The 16,826-nt window shown below is 43.5% G+C and overlaps 1 protein-coding gene across 8 annotated transcripts in view; it reads left to right on the forward strand.

Moving 5' to 3' along the window:
- Nucleotides 1-16,826, forward strand: part of CLASP2 (cytoplasmic linker associated protein 2) — a 182,194-nt gene that overhangs the window by 159,747 nt on the left and 5,621 nt on the right. For all 8 annotated transcript variants that reach the window (XM_047098781.1, XM_047098785.1, XM_047098782.1 and 5 more), the window contains 5 exons: nt 626-779; nt 4,022-4,250; nt 10,968-11,161; nt 11,670-11,798; nt 15,885-16,091. In XM_047098781.1, coding sequence (XP_046954737.1) covers nt 626-779; nt 4,022-4,250; nt 10,968-11,161; nt 11,670-11,798; nt 15,885-16,091 — 913 coding nt within the window. The remainder of the gene's footprint in view (nt 1-625; nt 780-4,021; nt 4,251-10,967; nt 11,162-11,669; nt 11,799-15,884; nt 16,092-16,826) is intronic.

Raw genomic sequence — 16,826 nt, forward strand, 5'->3', positions numbered from 1 at the left:
CTGCCTTCTGTAAATTTGTGTATAATACCTTTATCTTGTCTTCAAGTTGTGCCATTATTGTGAACAAATCACAGGAGTTAGCAAACTTTCTGTAAAGGGCCGCATGGTACGTATTTTAGGCCTTGTTACCTGTACCCAGTTCTGCTGGTGCAGCGTAAAGGCGGCCATAGAGGAGGCCGGAGTAAATAAGTGTTGTGGGTACCGATACCCGATACAATTTTATTTGCAGACCTTGAAAGAAGAATTTTATGTAACGTGAAATTTTATTTCACGTGTCATGAATTGTTACTTTGACTTTTCTCCCAAATGTATAAAGAAGTAAACATTTTTAGATTTCATGGGTCATGGTTTGCTGACCTCTGGTTAATCAGAACATTTTTGAAGGTGAAAGACAAACCAGTTGTTAAGGGCTATGCATTCACAGTCCTCGTAAGCTGCCCTTAGTGGATGGACCAGGGGACATGTGCCTTCACCGTTGACAGTGGTCAGGTTTGATTTGGTTTTGCTAATTGTGCTTCGGGGAGTGTACATTCTCATCCTGTTGTTAGAAATACCCTACCTAATCTCAAATGTGTTATGTGTTTTAAAACGACACCCAAATAACAATTAGTCGTCTTTTTCATAGTGCATTTGATTATGACACAGAAAATATGAACTCTGAAGATATTTATAGCTCTCTTAGAGGTGTCACTGAAGCAATTCAGAATTTCAGCTTCCGTAGTCAAGAAGATATGAATGAGCCGTTGAAAAGAGATTCTAAAAAAGATGATGGTGATTCTGTGAGTATTTGAACATTCTTACGGTGCAGACTTGTTCATTAAGAGATTTTTCCTGGGTTGTGTTTTTTTTTTTTTAACTTTCTGTCGTCTTCAGATGTCACTTTTTAGGGGTCACTCTGTAGGCGTTCAGTGAGTATCTGCCACACGTCGGGCACTGTGCTGGGTCTTAGATTTTACAAGGCAAAGTCGCTGCCCTCAAGTTCCTTCTGAATTTTCTGATAGAGATGAGCACTATTGAGTTTTAGGTTAGAACATAAAATGAATCTGGTTTTTTTAACGTTTGTTAATTTTGAGAGAGAGAGAACATGAACACACACAAGCAGACCAGCACAGAGAGAAAGAGAATCCCCAGCAGGCTCTGCGGTGTCCGCGCAGAGCCCCGTGTGTGGAGAGATCTCACCAGTCGTGAGATCCTGGTCTGAGCCGAAATCAGGACTTGGACGCTTGACCAGCTGAGCCACCCAGGCTCCCCAAAGTGAATCTGTCTGAGATTAATCGGTCAGGGAAGGCCTCTCTCAGTAGGTGATTTTTCCACCGAGACCTAAATGGGGCCGTACAAGATCTGGGAGAGGAGAATCCCATAGAAGAAGTGGCAAGTCCAAAGACATGTAGATGAGAGCAAGTTGTGCCTAGTCGGGAACCGGGATGAGAGGCAGCGTTGTTGGATCGTTGTGAGAGGGTTGGGGCTGGAACGTGGGCCGGATCACATGGGTCTCGTAAGACCTAATGTGTTTCGATTTTTCTTTCCCCCTTAGTGCAGTGGTGGAGATTTGTGTCATCGGTTTGTGTGGCTCCAGTGAAGAATGTTATGACCCGTTTTTCTGACATTGGTGAATACTGCTCAGTTTGTTCATACAAAGAGTAGTTGTTTGGGGCGAGGGAAGGAAAAAAAAAGAGTAGTTGTCTTTTACCCTGCTGCTGCTGCGTAGACTTCTCTCAGAACAAGCCATCCCGTCATTTCCTATGGAATCTGTGGTTTCTCAGCATTTGCAGAATTGGGGAGCACGGCAGTTCTTCAGCACATCTCGAAAGGGCTCCCTCCTCTGCCTTCCCGCTGTTGTTTTTCTCCCCGTGCTATCGGGCCAGAGCCGGCTCACCACTCATATTTGAGGTTCCCCACCCCAAAAGCAATAACGGTTTGGTAAGAATCACTGCTGAGACGTTTTTTGCTCAGAGATCGCAGGGTGCGGGGTGGGGAGCTCACACAGGATTCTGGCCGAAGTAACTTCAAATCCCGCTTCCTGGCAGATACCCAGTAGTCAGATGATATTATCGCGTCTAAAGCTCAGTGTTTGTGTTAGGAAGATGAGGCGAAGACATTGTACTCTGAAAGGTGTTGTCAGTGTCAGAAGCGATACGAGTCTGTCCAGCCCAACTTCCCTCTGGAGCTCACATGCCTCCAGCCCGCTTCCTGCCGCACCTGCAGTCTCGTCCACGAAGCTGCTCCTCCGTGTCGCGGTTGGTAGCACAGTCACTCAGCCAAAAGCCTGGGACCGGAGAGTTGTCCTCACGCCCCTCTTTGTCTCATCCTGCACGCTCGCTCTGTCGTCCCGTTTTCAAAATAGATCCAAACTCCGTCCACTTCCGTCACTGCCATTCTGACTCCAGCCGGCCTTACCATCAGTCCTCTCTCCCCTGGGCTGCTAAAATCGGCACCTAACCGGCCTCCTTGATTTTGCCGGTGACCCTTGTCATGTCTTGGCACACCTCCGCTTGTAACCCTGTGGGACGTCCCAGAATAAAAGCCAGCGTCTACACAACAGGCTTTTTTTCCCTGTCCCTTCTCTGGCCTCGTCTCCTCCCGCTTTCCTCTGCTCCAGCCACACTGGCTTCCTTGCTGTTCCTTGAACTTCCCGGGCATGCTCTTGCCTCCGGGCCTTTGTCTGGGCTGTTCCCTCTGTCTTAAACCCGCTTCCTGGCTGATTTCCTTCAAGTCTCGGTTCGCACGGCTTACTCCGACCACCCTAGCTGGTCTGCACTTGCCTCCCTCCCACCGCACCACTCACGGTCCCTTTAACACGGCACCACCTCCCGCACGCGAATCCTCTTCCACCATTCTGTCTACTCATTCATTACGTTTTGTACTGTCTGTCCCCCAACTAGAATGTAGACTCCGTGGAGGTGGACAGCATTCTCTTTTGTTCGTTAATATATCCCCACTGCCAAGAATGAAGCCTGGCACGGTGAATGTTTGAAGAATATTAGTAAAGCACCTGAGTAATGGCTTAGCACATAGTTGCTGAGTAGGCGGTGGTGATGGTGATCTGATGGTAGTAATGAGTTTCATGCTAGTATTAGAATCAGTGTTAGTATTGATGTTTTATGATAAAAGTGTGTTCATGCGCTCCATCAGGCATCCTTTCAAAAGTTACAAGCCTTGAGGCCTTTGCTAAAAGTGTTTTATTATTTTTTAATGTTTTACTATTCATTTTTGAGAGGCAGAACAAGCAGGGGAGGGGCAGAGAGAGAGAGGGAGACACAGAATCCGAAGCGGGCTCCAGGCTCCGAGCGGTCAGCACAGAGCCCTACACGGGGCTCGAACCCACGGACCGCGAGATCGTGACCTGAGCAGAAGTGGGACACTCAACCGACTGAGCCACCCAGACAACCCCCTCCCTTTTTTTTCCTTTTTTGAGAGAGAGACACAGAGAGAGGGTGCACGTGCGAGAGGGAGAGAGCAGGGAAGGGGGAGGGAGAGAGAGAATCCCAAGCAGACTGCATGCCCAGCATGGAGCCTGACGGAGGGCTGAGTCTCAGGACTGTGAGATCGTGACCTGAGCCGAGATGAAGAGTCGGCCACTTAACGAACTGAGCCACCCCGGCAACCCCAAAATTTGATTCTTTTATACTTTGTTGACGTCCTGTCCTTGTGTGATTTACTACCTTAACAATGGAATCTGGCAGCTTTTAGTTCCGTGTTGGTAGTGAAAGTCCTTTTATGTCTTTAACTGGCAGAGGGAGCTGTAATTGCCTGCGTGTTGTTTGGTCAAGCCCTTGGCAAGGGAACTGCAGGAGTCATTGGAAACAACATTCTTTTATGGTTCTTATTTGCTCTCACAGCTGCGGGTTTTGGTTTTTTTGTTTCTGTTTTACATCTTTACAATAAGCTTTGACATTTTGAATGTAAGTTTTAACTCCTCATGTTGGTTCCTTTGAAGCAACAGAGAAACATCTTTTTTAGAATTTCAAAGAGATATTTGAAAGTGAGTTAATTTTCTGCGCCTTCCCCTTCCCATTAATAGATGTGTGGCGGTCCCGGGATGCCTGACCCAAGGGCAGGAGGCGATGCTACCGACTCAAGCCAAACCTCCCTTGATAACAAAGCTTCGTTGCTCCAGTCGATGCCTGCTCATTCCTCCCCACGCTCACGAGACTATAATCCATATAACTATTCAGATAGCATCAGTCCCTTCAATAAGTCTGCCCTCAAGGAAGCCATGTTTGACGACGACGCCGACCAGTTTCCTGACGGTAGGTCGTGGGTCATGTTTGGTCACCTGTGCTTTCGGGGGCTGGTAATCAGTGGAGCAGGAGAAATACCGTAACTCCCTAAGAAGTAAGGAGCTTCGGAATGGAGAGGTGTTCCCCCATCTTCCAGGAGCTCCTTTCTGGTGGTTTGGTAGTTTTCTGCCCCAGAGTGAGAAACAGGGTAACCCTGACATCATCCTCAAAAACCAGGAAAACCATACTGACCGCCCAGAAACAAGTGAAGTCCGCCTGCGGCTTAAATTTAATTTACCTCTAGACGCCATCCAGCCGTTAATTTTTAGACCAGCGTGACAAAACCTTTGAAGAACTACTCATTCTTTGTAAGGGCCCTTTAATAAAGTGTGAAATCATAAACTCTCATAAGATGCGTTCACGACCAAGTGTGGACAAAGTCACCATTAGAATTTGAAGTCAGCTTAGGACCAACTCCAACACTGTCAGCGGCTTGGACCGAGGGCATAGGACTGAGTTCCAACATTGACTCCGCTGCCTGGCCCGGTGCTTGGTTGACTGTTCCTCAGCGTCCCTTCTGAAGGACGATGGATATGTACTACCTATCTGCCCTTCCAGCCACACTTTGCAGTTAGGTTCGAGGAAGATGTACAGAGACAAAGTACAAAACACTGCATATGGCTTAGGTATTTTTAGTAAGAAGGAACTACATTTTTCTCTGCAAATTTATATAAGTCATTAATTTTTTACTGAAGATTCAAGTAATGTAAAATAATAGATAATGTATGTGGCTGAATTTGAAAATCCCCCCCTTAACATTCGTATGATACTACACTCGGGTAGTTTCTGGTTTTCCTTTGTTCCCCCAGTGTTGCTGTCAGTGAACGTGTTTCTGCATAAGCTTTTATGCACCTATGTAAGTAATTTACTCTGAGAGATTTCTAGAGATAGAATTGCTTGATAAAGGGATATCTAAGTTGAAGTTTTGAGAGTTCCTACCCACTTACTGACTCCGAATACTTGGCCAGATGAGGTGTAGTGCTGATTGCTTCACCAGCACAGAATACTCAAACCTTTTAAAATTTTGTCACCATGATGGATATAAAATAGGTCATCCCAATGATAGCATTTCCTTAATCACTAGAAAGATTGAGAAGTTAGAGATCAGCAATCTGTTTTTAATTTTTATAATTTGGTAAGTGGAAAAATATCTTCATTTTTATTTCTTTGATTACCAACCAGGTTGACGAATCATGTTTTTACCAATATGTCACGTTAAGAGTCTTAACGTATCGCGGTGCCTGGGCAGCTCAGTTGGTTAAGCACCCGACTTTGGCTCAGGTCATGATCTTGTGGTTCATGGGTTCGAGCCCCACATCGGGCTCTGAGCTGCCAGTTCAGAGCCCGGAGCCTGCTCCAGATTCTGTCTCCCTGTCTCTCTCTGCCCCTCCCCTGCTCGTGCTCTGTCTCTCTCTGTCTCAAAAAGAAACACTTTAAAAAAAATTTTAGGGGCACCTTGGGTGGCTCAGTTGGTTAAGCGTCCTTCTTTGGCTCACATCATGATCTTGTGGTTCATAGGTTTGAACCCCACATGAGGCTCTGTGCTGACAGCTCAAGGCCTGGAGCCTGCTTCAGATTCTGTCTCCCCCCCCGCCCCCCGCCCCTCCCCTGCTTGCACTCTGTCTCTCTCTGTCTTAAAAAGAAACAAACATTAAAACAAAAAATTTTTTTAATATAAAAAATTTTGGGCACCTGAGTGGCTCAGTCTGTTAAGCGTCAGACTTCGGCTCAGGTCATGATCTCACAGTTCATGAGTTCAGGCCCCGCGTCAGGCTCTGTGCTGACAGCTCAGAGCCTGGCTCCTGCTTCGGATTCTGTGTCTCCCTCTCTCTCAGCCCCTCCCCTGCTCTCGCTCTGTCTCTCTCTCTCTCTCTGTCTCTCTCTCAAAAATAAATAAACATTTAAAAAAATTTTTTTAAGTATTAATATATCTCAATTATCACAAAGACAAAATTATGGCAACTTGCCAAACTAACTCTGAATTACAGAAGAATCTATAAACTGCCGAAATGATTGATTTTGGTGTATTTTGATCTGTCACAATTAGCTGGCTCTGTTGCTGAGGTTTAGTTGTGGCGGCAACAGAACCGGAGGGAATGCATTGGACGTAGCGTGTGCCTGTCCCTTAATCCCTGCGTAGTTCCAGCAGCCCAGTAAACTGAGACCTGTAGCTTAGCAGCTTTGTTCTTAAGTTACTTAGGTACAGCCGTCACAAGCTGGCAGACCAGACCGGGTCCGCTGACATTTCTTACCTCAGCTGCAATTTTTTTTTTAATTTTAAAGCAATCAAAAATTTTAAAAATGAAGGTACAGCACAAAGAACTTTCTCTTGACCTCTTGAGAGTAAGCTTCAGACCGATGATCCGTCACCTCAAGTACTTGAGGATGTGCTCTCCTTAAACACAGACCCTCTCCCACATAACCCCAAGATGCGCCTCAGAACCAGGTGATTATCATTCGTGCATTAATAATCGCCTGTCCTGAAACCCCATTTGGGTTTTGTCACTTGTCCAGTGAGAATACCTTGCAGCCAGAGGACCCACTTCAGAATCTCATCATGTCTCTGTAGTCTCCTTCAGTGACCAAGGCCCTTGTGAAGTCCAGTTATATTTTAGCGTCTCCCTCAGTTTGGGTTTGTCTGATGTTCTCTTGTGATTGGATTCAGGTCATGTGCTCTTGGCATCAGTGTCCCAGAAGTGACAGTCCATTCTTCAGCTAATAAATGGTTTCACTTTGCCCAGTGACCGGTGATAGAAACTTTTATCACCTGATTATGTTGGTGCTTACCACGCTTCTCCACTGTGAAGTTACTCTTTTTATAATTCATAAGTGCTTGGGGCGCCTGGGTGGCTCAGTCGGTTAAGCATCCGACTTCGGCTCAGGTCATGATCTCACAGTTCGTGGGCTCGAGCCCCGCATCGGGCTCTGTGCTGACAGCTCAGAGTCTGAATCCCGCTTCAGATTCTGTGTCTCCCCCCCTCTCTGCCCCTCCCCTGCTCATGCCCTGTCTCTCTATATCTCTCAAAAAGGAGTCAACATTTAAAAAAAAAAAAAAAAAAAAAAGTATAATTAGTAAGTGCCTTGTAAGGTGGTACTTTAAAACTGTGTTAAAATGTATTCATTTAAAAAGTTTCACTTATGTATTTATAATTACATGAACTCATGGTTTGCATTGTACTCAACCGTTTATAATTTGTAATATCATTATTTGTGTTGATGCTCAGATTGCCTTTGATTTGACCTGTTCTCTTGCCAGTGTCCCCATCCTTGCATCCGGCATGACAAAATGTTGTGCTGTCCCTGCTTGAGTCTTCCAATCAGTCATTTCCCCAGGGGTCGGTCTTCGGTTTCATTTAATAGAAAATGGTCTTTAAAGGCTAAAGTCTGAGCACTAGGTGTAGCCACTGCTAGTGGGATATCACTCCCCCTAAGACCTCTCAGCGGCCAAAGCTAAGGGAGTATATGTATACGTATGTCTGTCCATGTGCACACATACCCACACTGGTGTGTACCTATTTATTTCTGTATCAAGAGCTATGAGTTTACATAAACTCCCAATTCAATTTAGCACCATAAGATTATTTCTAGTATCCTCCTGTTCTGATGTTCTCTTGTGATTGGATTCAGGTCATGTGCTCTTGGCATCAGCCCCCTTTTGGATAAGCCCCCTTTTGTGACACTGAGCAACCTGCCTTTCATTCCCTTTAATATAGTTACGTATTGGGTCAGTCCTCCTGTCTGCAGCCAGCTTTCCATCTCTGCCCCTCCTCCTTCTCCTGCACCCCTCACCTCTGCCACTCCACCTGGGTGCGCTCAGCCTCCTTGGGCTCTGACTCCCGGGGCCATGGGTGCCCTTCTCCTTCTCCCTGGGCTCTCACAGGTCACACCTGGTCACCACTCCACGTGGACACCCTTCTTGCCCTGGCTGAGCCCTGAAATTCCGTAGTTCACCACTGTCAGGTGTGGAGACCCTGCTTATGCTGCTCAGAAATCTGTGTTCCCAGGCCTGGTCATCTGTAGTTTGGTGAATGGAAAAATCTCTTCATTTGTGAGGCTGAAGAATTATGTTTTTACCAACTGCTCAGGTTAAGAGAGTTAATATTATCACAAAGCCAAAATTATGACAGTTTGGCAAGGTTATCCACTTATTGTCTAATTCTCTTCTCCTTTACTAAAGATCATATATTTCCCATTTGTTAAAGGAAGACATGTTTGGAAATTACATAACCAAAATCTAAACTGGGTGGAATATTTTTGAACTTGAGAAAATTTCTTCACAGCATAACACTTGATTGACTTCTGAAACTTAAGATAGCCATTTTACGTTGAGTAAACACTCTCTGAAAGTGGATAAGCCACCAAACAAAATAGTAGTTGCTCTAAGCTTCATCTTGCAGTTCTTTTCATTTATTGTCTGTGTTCATTTTTAAACTTGAGGTGGGGAAGGCCTTGTTAGAAAGGCCTATTTTATTGTGAACACTGCTAACATTACCCATTCTTTTTAACGTATTGACCTCCATTGGTTTTTGGATTGTCCTTTCATGTCTGCCTGGTTGCAAAATTCCTCCTCTTTTTTTTTTTTTTTTTTGGTTTTTAAAATCCATAACTTTTGGCAGGATGTAGTTATTTTTTTAAGTCAGAATTTCTGTAGAAAGAAATTGTTTTGAAATTCTGAGACTTAATTAGTATGTCTATTATTCAGATGATTCTCTACACATTACAGACACATGAGTGATAAATTTATCAAGATTAACGTGTCACAAAAAACTAACACCCCACTAATGTCCACATGACTTTTGTAAAGTTTACCAGAGACCATAAAATTTCAGAATATTACTGTTGGTGAGGATGATACTGTTATTCAAGGAATCCTCTTATCAAAGTTTGCCAGTGAAAAGAATAGCCCATATATTTTCAGCACTGCAACAGAAATATTATCAGAGTTGTAATTGGGCCAATATTTATCATAAAGACACAAGAAAAACTATTAGTCAGCCCAGGTCCTCCCCATGACAGTAGGAAGTCGGTGCTCTTTTCCCATTTTACTCATGAGAAATCTGAGCCTCCACAGTAATTAAGAATGTACCTCTGTCGCACTCAGGATCAGAGGCACAGGTTTGGTGGGTCCAGAGCCTTTTCTTTTCACATGACCTTGATGCCTGTCTATCAGAAGAGGAAATACAGTCGGTTACACTTTATCTGAATTAATGACTTTAGTCTTATCTCATTTGTACGATATAAGTAGTTCGGTTTTGTAACAAATGTGTTTTCTTTGGCAGAAATGATTTTCCTGTCAGTCACCTGTCCAGACCATTTTAGTCATTTCTGATTATCTCCTAGTGTAACCACAAAGCTTATATTCGTAGAGAAAAGAGCTGCATTCCCTGGAAAGCATTCTTTGGTGACTTCCCTTTATTGGGCCGAAATAAAATACACTCTTACTGGAACAATCCTCTGTGCAAGTCTGATAACAGAACTTTGCAGGAATGACTTTTATGAGGTTTATAGAGACGCATTTATCCTGCTTTGGTATTTCCTGTTAAACTGGCAATGCTGTTCCAGTGCTGGTCTGTATAAATGAAGTTACTGTGGACAGTTTTCATCCTACAAGTTAAGATGTTGATGTTATTCTTAAACTCAGATTTCTTCTTCTTCATGGTTTGCTCTGCACTTTATAGAGGTTCTTCCGCTTGATCTTCCAAAACCCCAACTTGGTTCACCTTAGTGGTCATAGATCTTCATATATGTGAGTGGTCTTCTCACATATCTCAAATTTTTAAGTTCAGTAATCATATCTTGTGCGCTGTGTATGATGACGTTAGTGTTCTAATTGTAATTCCATGAAAGTTGTCAGAGCAAACTTTTTTTTTTAATAGTTAGTGAATGTTGTCGTCATTTTGGCTCCGTTTTCCTTCCCTATCATCTGTTAGTTTTACTCTCGTTGAACTCATCTGTTCTAATGGTTCAGCTCTATTTCCTTTCCTCAGGTTTCTGAATCCCCCCTTAAGTAAAATATAGTCTTTCTTAGGGCGCCTGGGTGGCTTAGTCGGTTGAGCATCCGGCTCTTGATTTCAGCTCAGGTCATGATGTCTCACAGCCCTGAGATCAAGCCTTGCTTCGGGTCCCGTGCTGGGTGTGGAGCCTGCTTAAAATTCTCTCTGCCCCTCCCCCACTTATTCTCTCTCTGTGTCTGTCTCTCTCTCCATACCCCAGCTCCCTCAAAAAAAAAAAAAAAAAAAAGATTGAGGGGGAACTTTACAACGGTAGGGTCACGTTGTCACCACCTCAATCTGTTGGCCATTGTTGGTACCTCTGAAAATGGAGGCATCAAACATTGCGAGCCTCCTGGCGTGACACCATAGACGTGCATGCTGATGTACTTAAAGATAAAAGATAAAGTGATGTATTTGCCATTTACTAGAGATATTTCAGGAAGAATGGAGAGGGAGGAAGATGAAGTAAGAACGGTAAAATCTGCCTAATTATTAAATCTAGGCGATGGGTATATGGGGTTCATTATATATTTTCTCCATGTAAATTTTTATTATAAAAAGTTTTCAACTAAAACTGATGGGTTCAAGATGACTAAATGGAAAAGGAAATTAGTCCTTTTTTTCCCTTAAAACTAAAGTTGTCATCCCCATACTTAACAAGAGTTACAGAATTAATCTTGTGTCCTCCTGCCAGATCTCTCCCTAGACCATTCTGACCTGGTTGCAGAGTTGTTGAAGGAGTTGTCTAACCATAATGAACGTGTAGAGGAAAGAAAAATCGCCCTCTATGAACTCATGAAACTGACACAGGAGGAATCTTTCAGCGTTTGGGATGAACACTTCAAAACAATATTACTTCTGTTGCTTGAAACCCTTGGGGATAAAGAGGTAAATGGCAGAATATGTAAATAATAGCCTGTTTTTCCTGTCTTGGATTGCCCGTCCTTGCCTGCTAATCAAGTGCTTCACAAATTTGGAAATTGAGAAGATCGGTCTCTTTTACTGTTTCTTCCCGTGTGAAATTTTCATTATGAGTACTTTGTCTTCTAAACCAACAACTCAGTTGATTTGGAACAATTGACAATGGGAGAAATGAAAGGTAGCTGAAAGTGTTTTTATAGAAGAGTACTTGTTTTGCGTATTTAAACCAGTTCAGAAGTAAAATTTCCTTTTTCATAGAATATTGTTGGTTCTGGATCTCCTACAAATATATGAAGTATGACGTAAGTTTTCAACTAGAGATGTGAAAACTTAATTATGCCATATACTGTATGCTTTATACAGTTGTCTACAACTTATCCCTGCCCCAACGTTAAGATCCTTAATACAGGTACAGAAAATGTAGTAGATTGTCTACAACCCAAAATATTAAAAACATTAAAATATTTCTTCTTAGCCTACCATCAGGGCTTTGGCGTTAAAGGTTTTAAGAGAAATCCTAAGGCATCAACCAGCCAGATTTAAAAACTATGCAGAACTGACGGTCATGAAAACGTTGGAAGCACATAAAGACCCTCATAAGGAGGTGAGTTACCTGACGATTAAGTTACTATTTTATTCTCAGTACCTCTGATGTGATTGCATGAAACATACAAACATTGCTTGAAGAGTACCCTTGGAGAGTAGCCATCATTTCAATCGAACGAACACTTAACTTTGATGTTCCAGGTAATATCTGATGGAGTTGCAGTCATATTTTTTCTACTAAGTGAATTATGGTGATATCGTGGGCTTTCCCCTAATACAGCCAGCTCTAGGAAATAATCCTGATTTCATTTCCTCTGTAATTTGTCTTGTAGTTTTCTACTTAGAATCGCCAGCCTTCTCTTTCCACTTACCGATAAGAATTTGGTTTTTTGAGATAACTAATGAAGACAAGAATCATTATTTTCAAGTGGTAATAAATCGCCTCTGGGAACTAGATATCTGTTAAAAGTTTATTCAATAAAATAATGAGGATAGCTTTCCTGGAAGTCCTGTAAATCTGTCTCCTGTATGCATTTACAGTTGTGTAAAAAAAACATTTGGCGGGGGTGCTTTTTAAGTTTGTATTTAAGTTCTAGTTAGTTAACACGGAGTTGGATTAGTTTCAGGGGTACAATACAGTGATTCATCACTTCCATACAACTCCCCAGGTTCATCACAAGTGCCCTCCTCAATCCCCATCACCTATTTCCCCCATCCCCCACCCACCTGCCCTCTGGGGACCATCAGTTTGTTCTCTAGAGTTAAGAGTCTGTTTCTTGGTTTGTCTCTCTCTCCTGTCTCATCTCTTTTTAGTCACAATATTTCTACCACCTACAGTGGCATCGATGAGATAACCATGAGGATTTTTATTGTCTCAGACATAACAAAAAAAGGAAATGTCAGGTACAGACTGCAATTCTAAGAGAAGGCACCAGAGCAGTAGCATTAGATATCTCTGTAGAACCAAGACATAAGCAAAAGAAATCAAAAAAGAAAAGTTAGAAAACAGCAGTGAGACAAAGTAGATCAAAGCTAAATGAAAGAGCTGAAACTAAACTTTCAGGAAAAAACATGATTGTAACCTTTGTTACCTTGGATTTAGCAGTGGTTTCTTAGATATAACACCAAGAGCACAAGTAACCAACAGCAACAGGAACATAAATTGGACTTGATCAAAATTGAAAACTTTTGTGCTTCGGGGCGCCTGGCTGGCTCAGTGGGCAGAGCATGCAACTTTCGATCTCGGGCTTGTAAATTCAAGCCCCACATTGGGTGGTGAGATAACTTAAAAGTAAAATATTGGGGCGCCTGGGTGGCGCAGTCGGTTAAGCGTCCGACTTCAGCCAGGTCACGATCTCGCGGTCCGGGAGTTCGAGCCCCGCGTCAGGCTATGGGCTGATGGCTCAGAGCCTGGAGCCTGTTTCCGATTCTGTGTCTCCCTCTCTCTCTGCCCCTCCCCCGTTCATGCTCTGTCTCTTTCTGTCCCAAAAATAAATAAACGTTGAAAAAAAAAATTAAAAAAAAAAAATAAATAAATAAATAAATAAAAAAAAGTAAAATATTGTTTTAAAAATAAAATAACAGGGCGCCTGGGTGGGTCAGTCGGTTAAGTGTCCAACTTGAGCTCAGGTCACGATCTCACAGCTTGTGAGTTGGGAGTCCCACGTCGGGTTCTGTGCCGACAGTTCGGAGCTGGAGCCTGCTTCGGAACCTGTGTCTCCCTCCCTCTCTCTCTCCCTCCCCTGCTCATGCTGTGTGTGTCTCTCTCTCTCTCAAAAATAAGTAAACATTTAAAAATGAATAGAATAAAATAAATAAATACTTTTGTGCTTCAGATGCACCTGGCTGCGACAGTCAGTGAGACTCTTTTAGGGTCATGAGTTCAAGCCCCACATTGGGCATAGAGTTTACTCAAAAAATAAATAAAGCAGTGTCACAAAGAATAATGTTTAAAAAAAAAAATTTAGTGCTTCAAAGGACACCATAAAAAAGGTGGAAAATTTAACCCACAGAATAGAAAATTTTTGCAAATCCTATGTCTGATGAGGTAATATATAAAGAACTCTGACAACTCAACAATGAAAAGAAATAACTCAATTTAAAAATGGGCGAAGGACCTGAATAGACGGTTCACCCAAGAAGATATACAAATGGCCAATAAGCACAAGAAAAGATGCTCAATGTCGGTACTCATTAGGAAAATACAACTAAACCCACAATGAGATACCACTTTACATACACTAGGAAGAACGACAATTGGAAGTGTTGGTGAGATGAGGCCCCCGGGTGGCTCGGTTAGTTAAGCATCCAACTCTTGGTTTCGGCTCAGGTCGTGATCTCAGGGTTTCTGGGTTTGGCCTGAGTTGGGCTCCACACCAACAGTGCGGAGCCTGCTTGGGATTCTCTGTCTCCCCCTCTCTCTCTGCCCCTCCCCTGCTCAGGCACACAGGCTCCCTCCCTCCCTCCCTCCCTCTCTCTCTCTCTCACTCAAAATGAATAAATAAAACAAAAGTGTTGGTGAGGACTTCGGGGCACCTGGCTGGTTCAGTGAGTAGAGTAAGCAGCTCTTGATAGGACCCCGAGTTCGAGCCCCACCTTGGGTGTAGAGATAGCTTAAAAAAAGAAGTGTTGGTGCATATTTGAAGAAATTGAAACCCTCTGGGTTTCAAATGATATGACTGTGAGTCTTGTAGGAGAGTAAGTCATAACTTTTAAATCTGTGTGGATTTTTATTCGGAGTATTTTTTATTGAGCTATTGTTCAGCAGTAGTGGAACATCCATAGTATCTTGCTGAAGGTTTAAAAAACGACTATTTGTGGTTCAGTTATCCACCCTCTGACCCAAATAAGACCTGGAATCTGTATGTTTACAAAAGGTAAAATCAACATTCTTAAGGTAATACAGCTAAAATTAGCCCCGGGTCTACCATCGGATTTGCCGCTGTAGCTTTCCTTAGTGCCGCTCACAGCTTGGGACCCTAAGTGAGAAACGACTAAAGTAGAGTCCAAAGCAGTAATGTTTGCGTGGTCTCAAGACCATCTTTAGAGATTACAGATTCTATGAAGATGGACAACCATTTCTTTTCTTCATTGCAAAGCCAGTGTCTGTTCTCCTAGGCCCAGTACAGAAGGGAAGAAAATCACTATGAACAGAATAGCATGTTAACTTGATAACTTACTAATGAGATTTTATTTTATTTTGTTCTAATGTGATGAAAAGAACACAAACACTCCTGGAGTTGAGGGTACAGGATAACGAGCAGGGTCTCAGCACGGCTGCTGTAGAGGGTCGGTTCGCATTATAGTCTTGGTAAATAGAGCCTTCACTGCCCAGCACAGCAAGACTACAGTAGCACTTAAAAATTGCATTAGCCAGGGTGCCTGTGTGGCTCGTTCGGTTGAGCATCCGACTCTTTGACTTGAGCTCTGGTCATGATCTCACAGTTCATGGGTTCGAGCCCTGTGTTGGGCTCCATCCTGAGAGCACGGATCCTGCTTGAGATTCATTCTCTCTCTCTCTCTCTCTCTCTCTCTCTCTCTTCCTCTGTCTCTCCCTCCCTCTCTTCATCCCTCTCCTCCTCCTCCTCCTCCCCTCCCTCCCACGTTTGTGTGCACACACACACACTTGCTCTGTCTCTCAAAAAGAATAAAAGTAAAAATCGCATTAGCCAACATTAAGAACACAAAAGAAGGAAGAATGTCTGGAAGAAATATTCTCCCCATGTGTCCATTCTGGCTTCAACAGGTTATATTTTGCCGCTCCTGTTTTATCTGTACCCTCACTTTGTCGTGTTTATGGTAGTATTTTCAAAGCAAATTGTAGATGTGCTGGGGCGCCTGGGTGGCTCAGTCGGTTAAGCGTCCCGACTTCAGCGCAGGTCATGATCTCACAGTTCGTGAGTTCGAGCCCGGTGTTGGGTTCTGGGCAGCTCGGAGCCCGGAGCCCGCTTCGGATTCTCTGTCTCCCTCTCTCTCTGCCCCTCCCCACTCCTTCCCTTTCTCTCCAAAAGTAAACAAACATTTTAAAAAGTTGCTTTTAATCGTAGATCTCCTGTCCTGTTTCATATTTCATGACGTTTGTACTTCCAGGACGCAGCATAACGTTCTTAAATTTGTTCCCGGCCCAATTTCCCCTTGGTTTCAGGTGGTGAGATCTGCTGAGGAAGCAGCATCGGTGCTGGCCACTTCTATCAGCCCCGAGCAGTGCATCAAAGTGCTTTGCCCCATCATCCAAACCGCAGATTACCCGATCAATCTGGCTGCAATCAAGATGCAAACGAAAGTGATAGAGCGGGTGTCCAAGGACACCCTCAACCTGCTTTTGCCAGAGATCATGCCAGGCTTGATACAGGTAAGAAACCGAACTTGGAGGGGTAAGCTGTACCACCTTGGGGATTCGGTTATTTTGGGCACACTCTAGGCAGCACGAGCGGCATAACCAAGCCTTCCTGCCGTCCCGGACGTTCAGAGCAGAGACTTTCCGTAGCCAGCTTTGCGTGTGTGTGTGTGTGTGTGTGTGTGTGTGTGTGTGTGTTAAGTACATACATAACCTAGCACTTACCATTGAGCCGCTTTTAAGCGTGAGATTCGTCGGCATTAAATACGTGCATGCTGTTGTGCAGCCCTCGCAACTGCCCATGTCCGGAACAGATTTCCTCGTCCCCAGTGGAAACTGTACCCATTAATGAATTAATAACTCCTTGTTCCCATGCCCTTTAGCCCCCGGTATCTCCTATTCTGCCTTGGCTCTTCTACTTGCTAGGTTCTTGACGTAAATGGAATCCCGCGGTATCTGTCCTATTGTGGCCGGCTTATTTCATTTAGCATAATGTTTTCAGGGCTTGTGTTACAGCAGGTGTTAGAATTTCATTCCTGTCTTATGGCTGAGCAATTTCCACGTATGTGAATCCCACAATTGGTCGATCCACTCGTCTTTTGATGAATATATGGATTGTTTCCTTTTTTAATGATACAAATATTGCAGTGAACTTCTTTATAATATCTTCTTATACTTCTGTGTCTATATCTAGAAGTAGAATTCCTAGGTGTTGCCAAATTTCTCTCCAAAATGGTTACACTGATTTAC

Source organism: Lynx rufus, unplaced genomic scaffold, assembly GCF_022079265.1.
Source record: "Lynx rufus isolate CCGP_SWC_20201006 ecotype Redwood Valley unplaced genomic scaffold, mLynRuf1.p SCAF_5, whole genome shotgun sequence".
NCBI classification, from domain to species: Eukaryota; Metazoa; Chordata; class Mammalia; order Carnivora; family Felidae; genus Lynx; species Lynx rufus.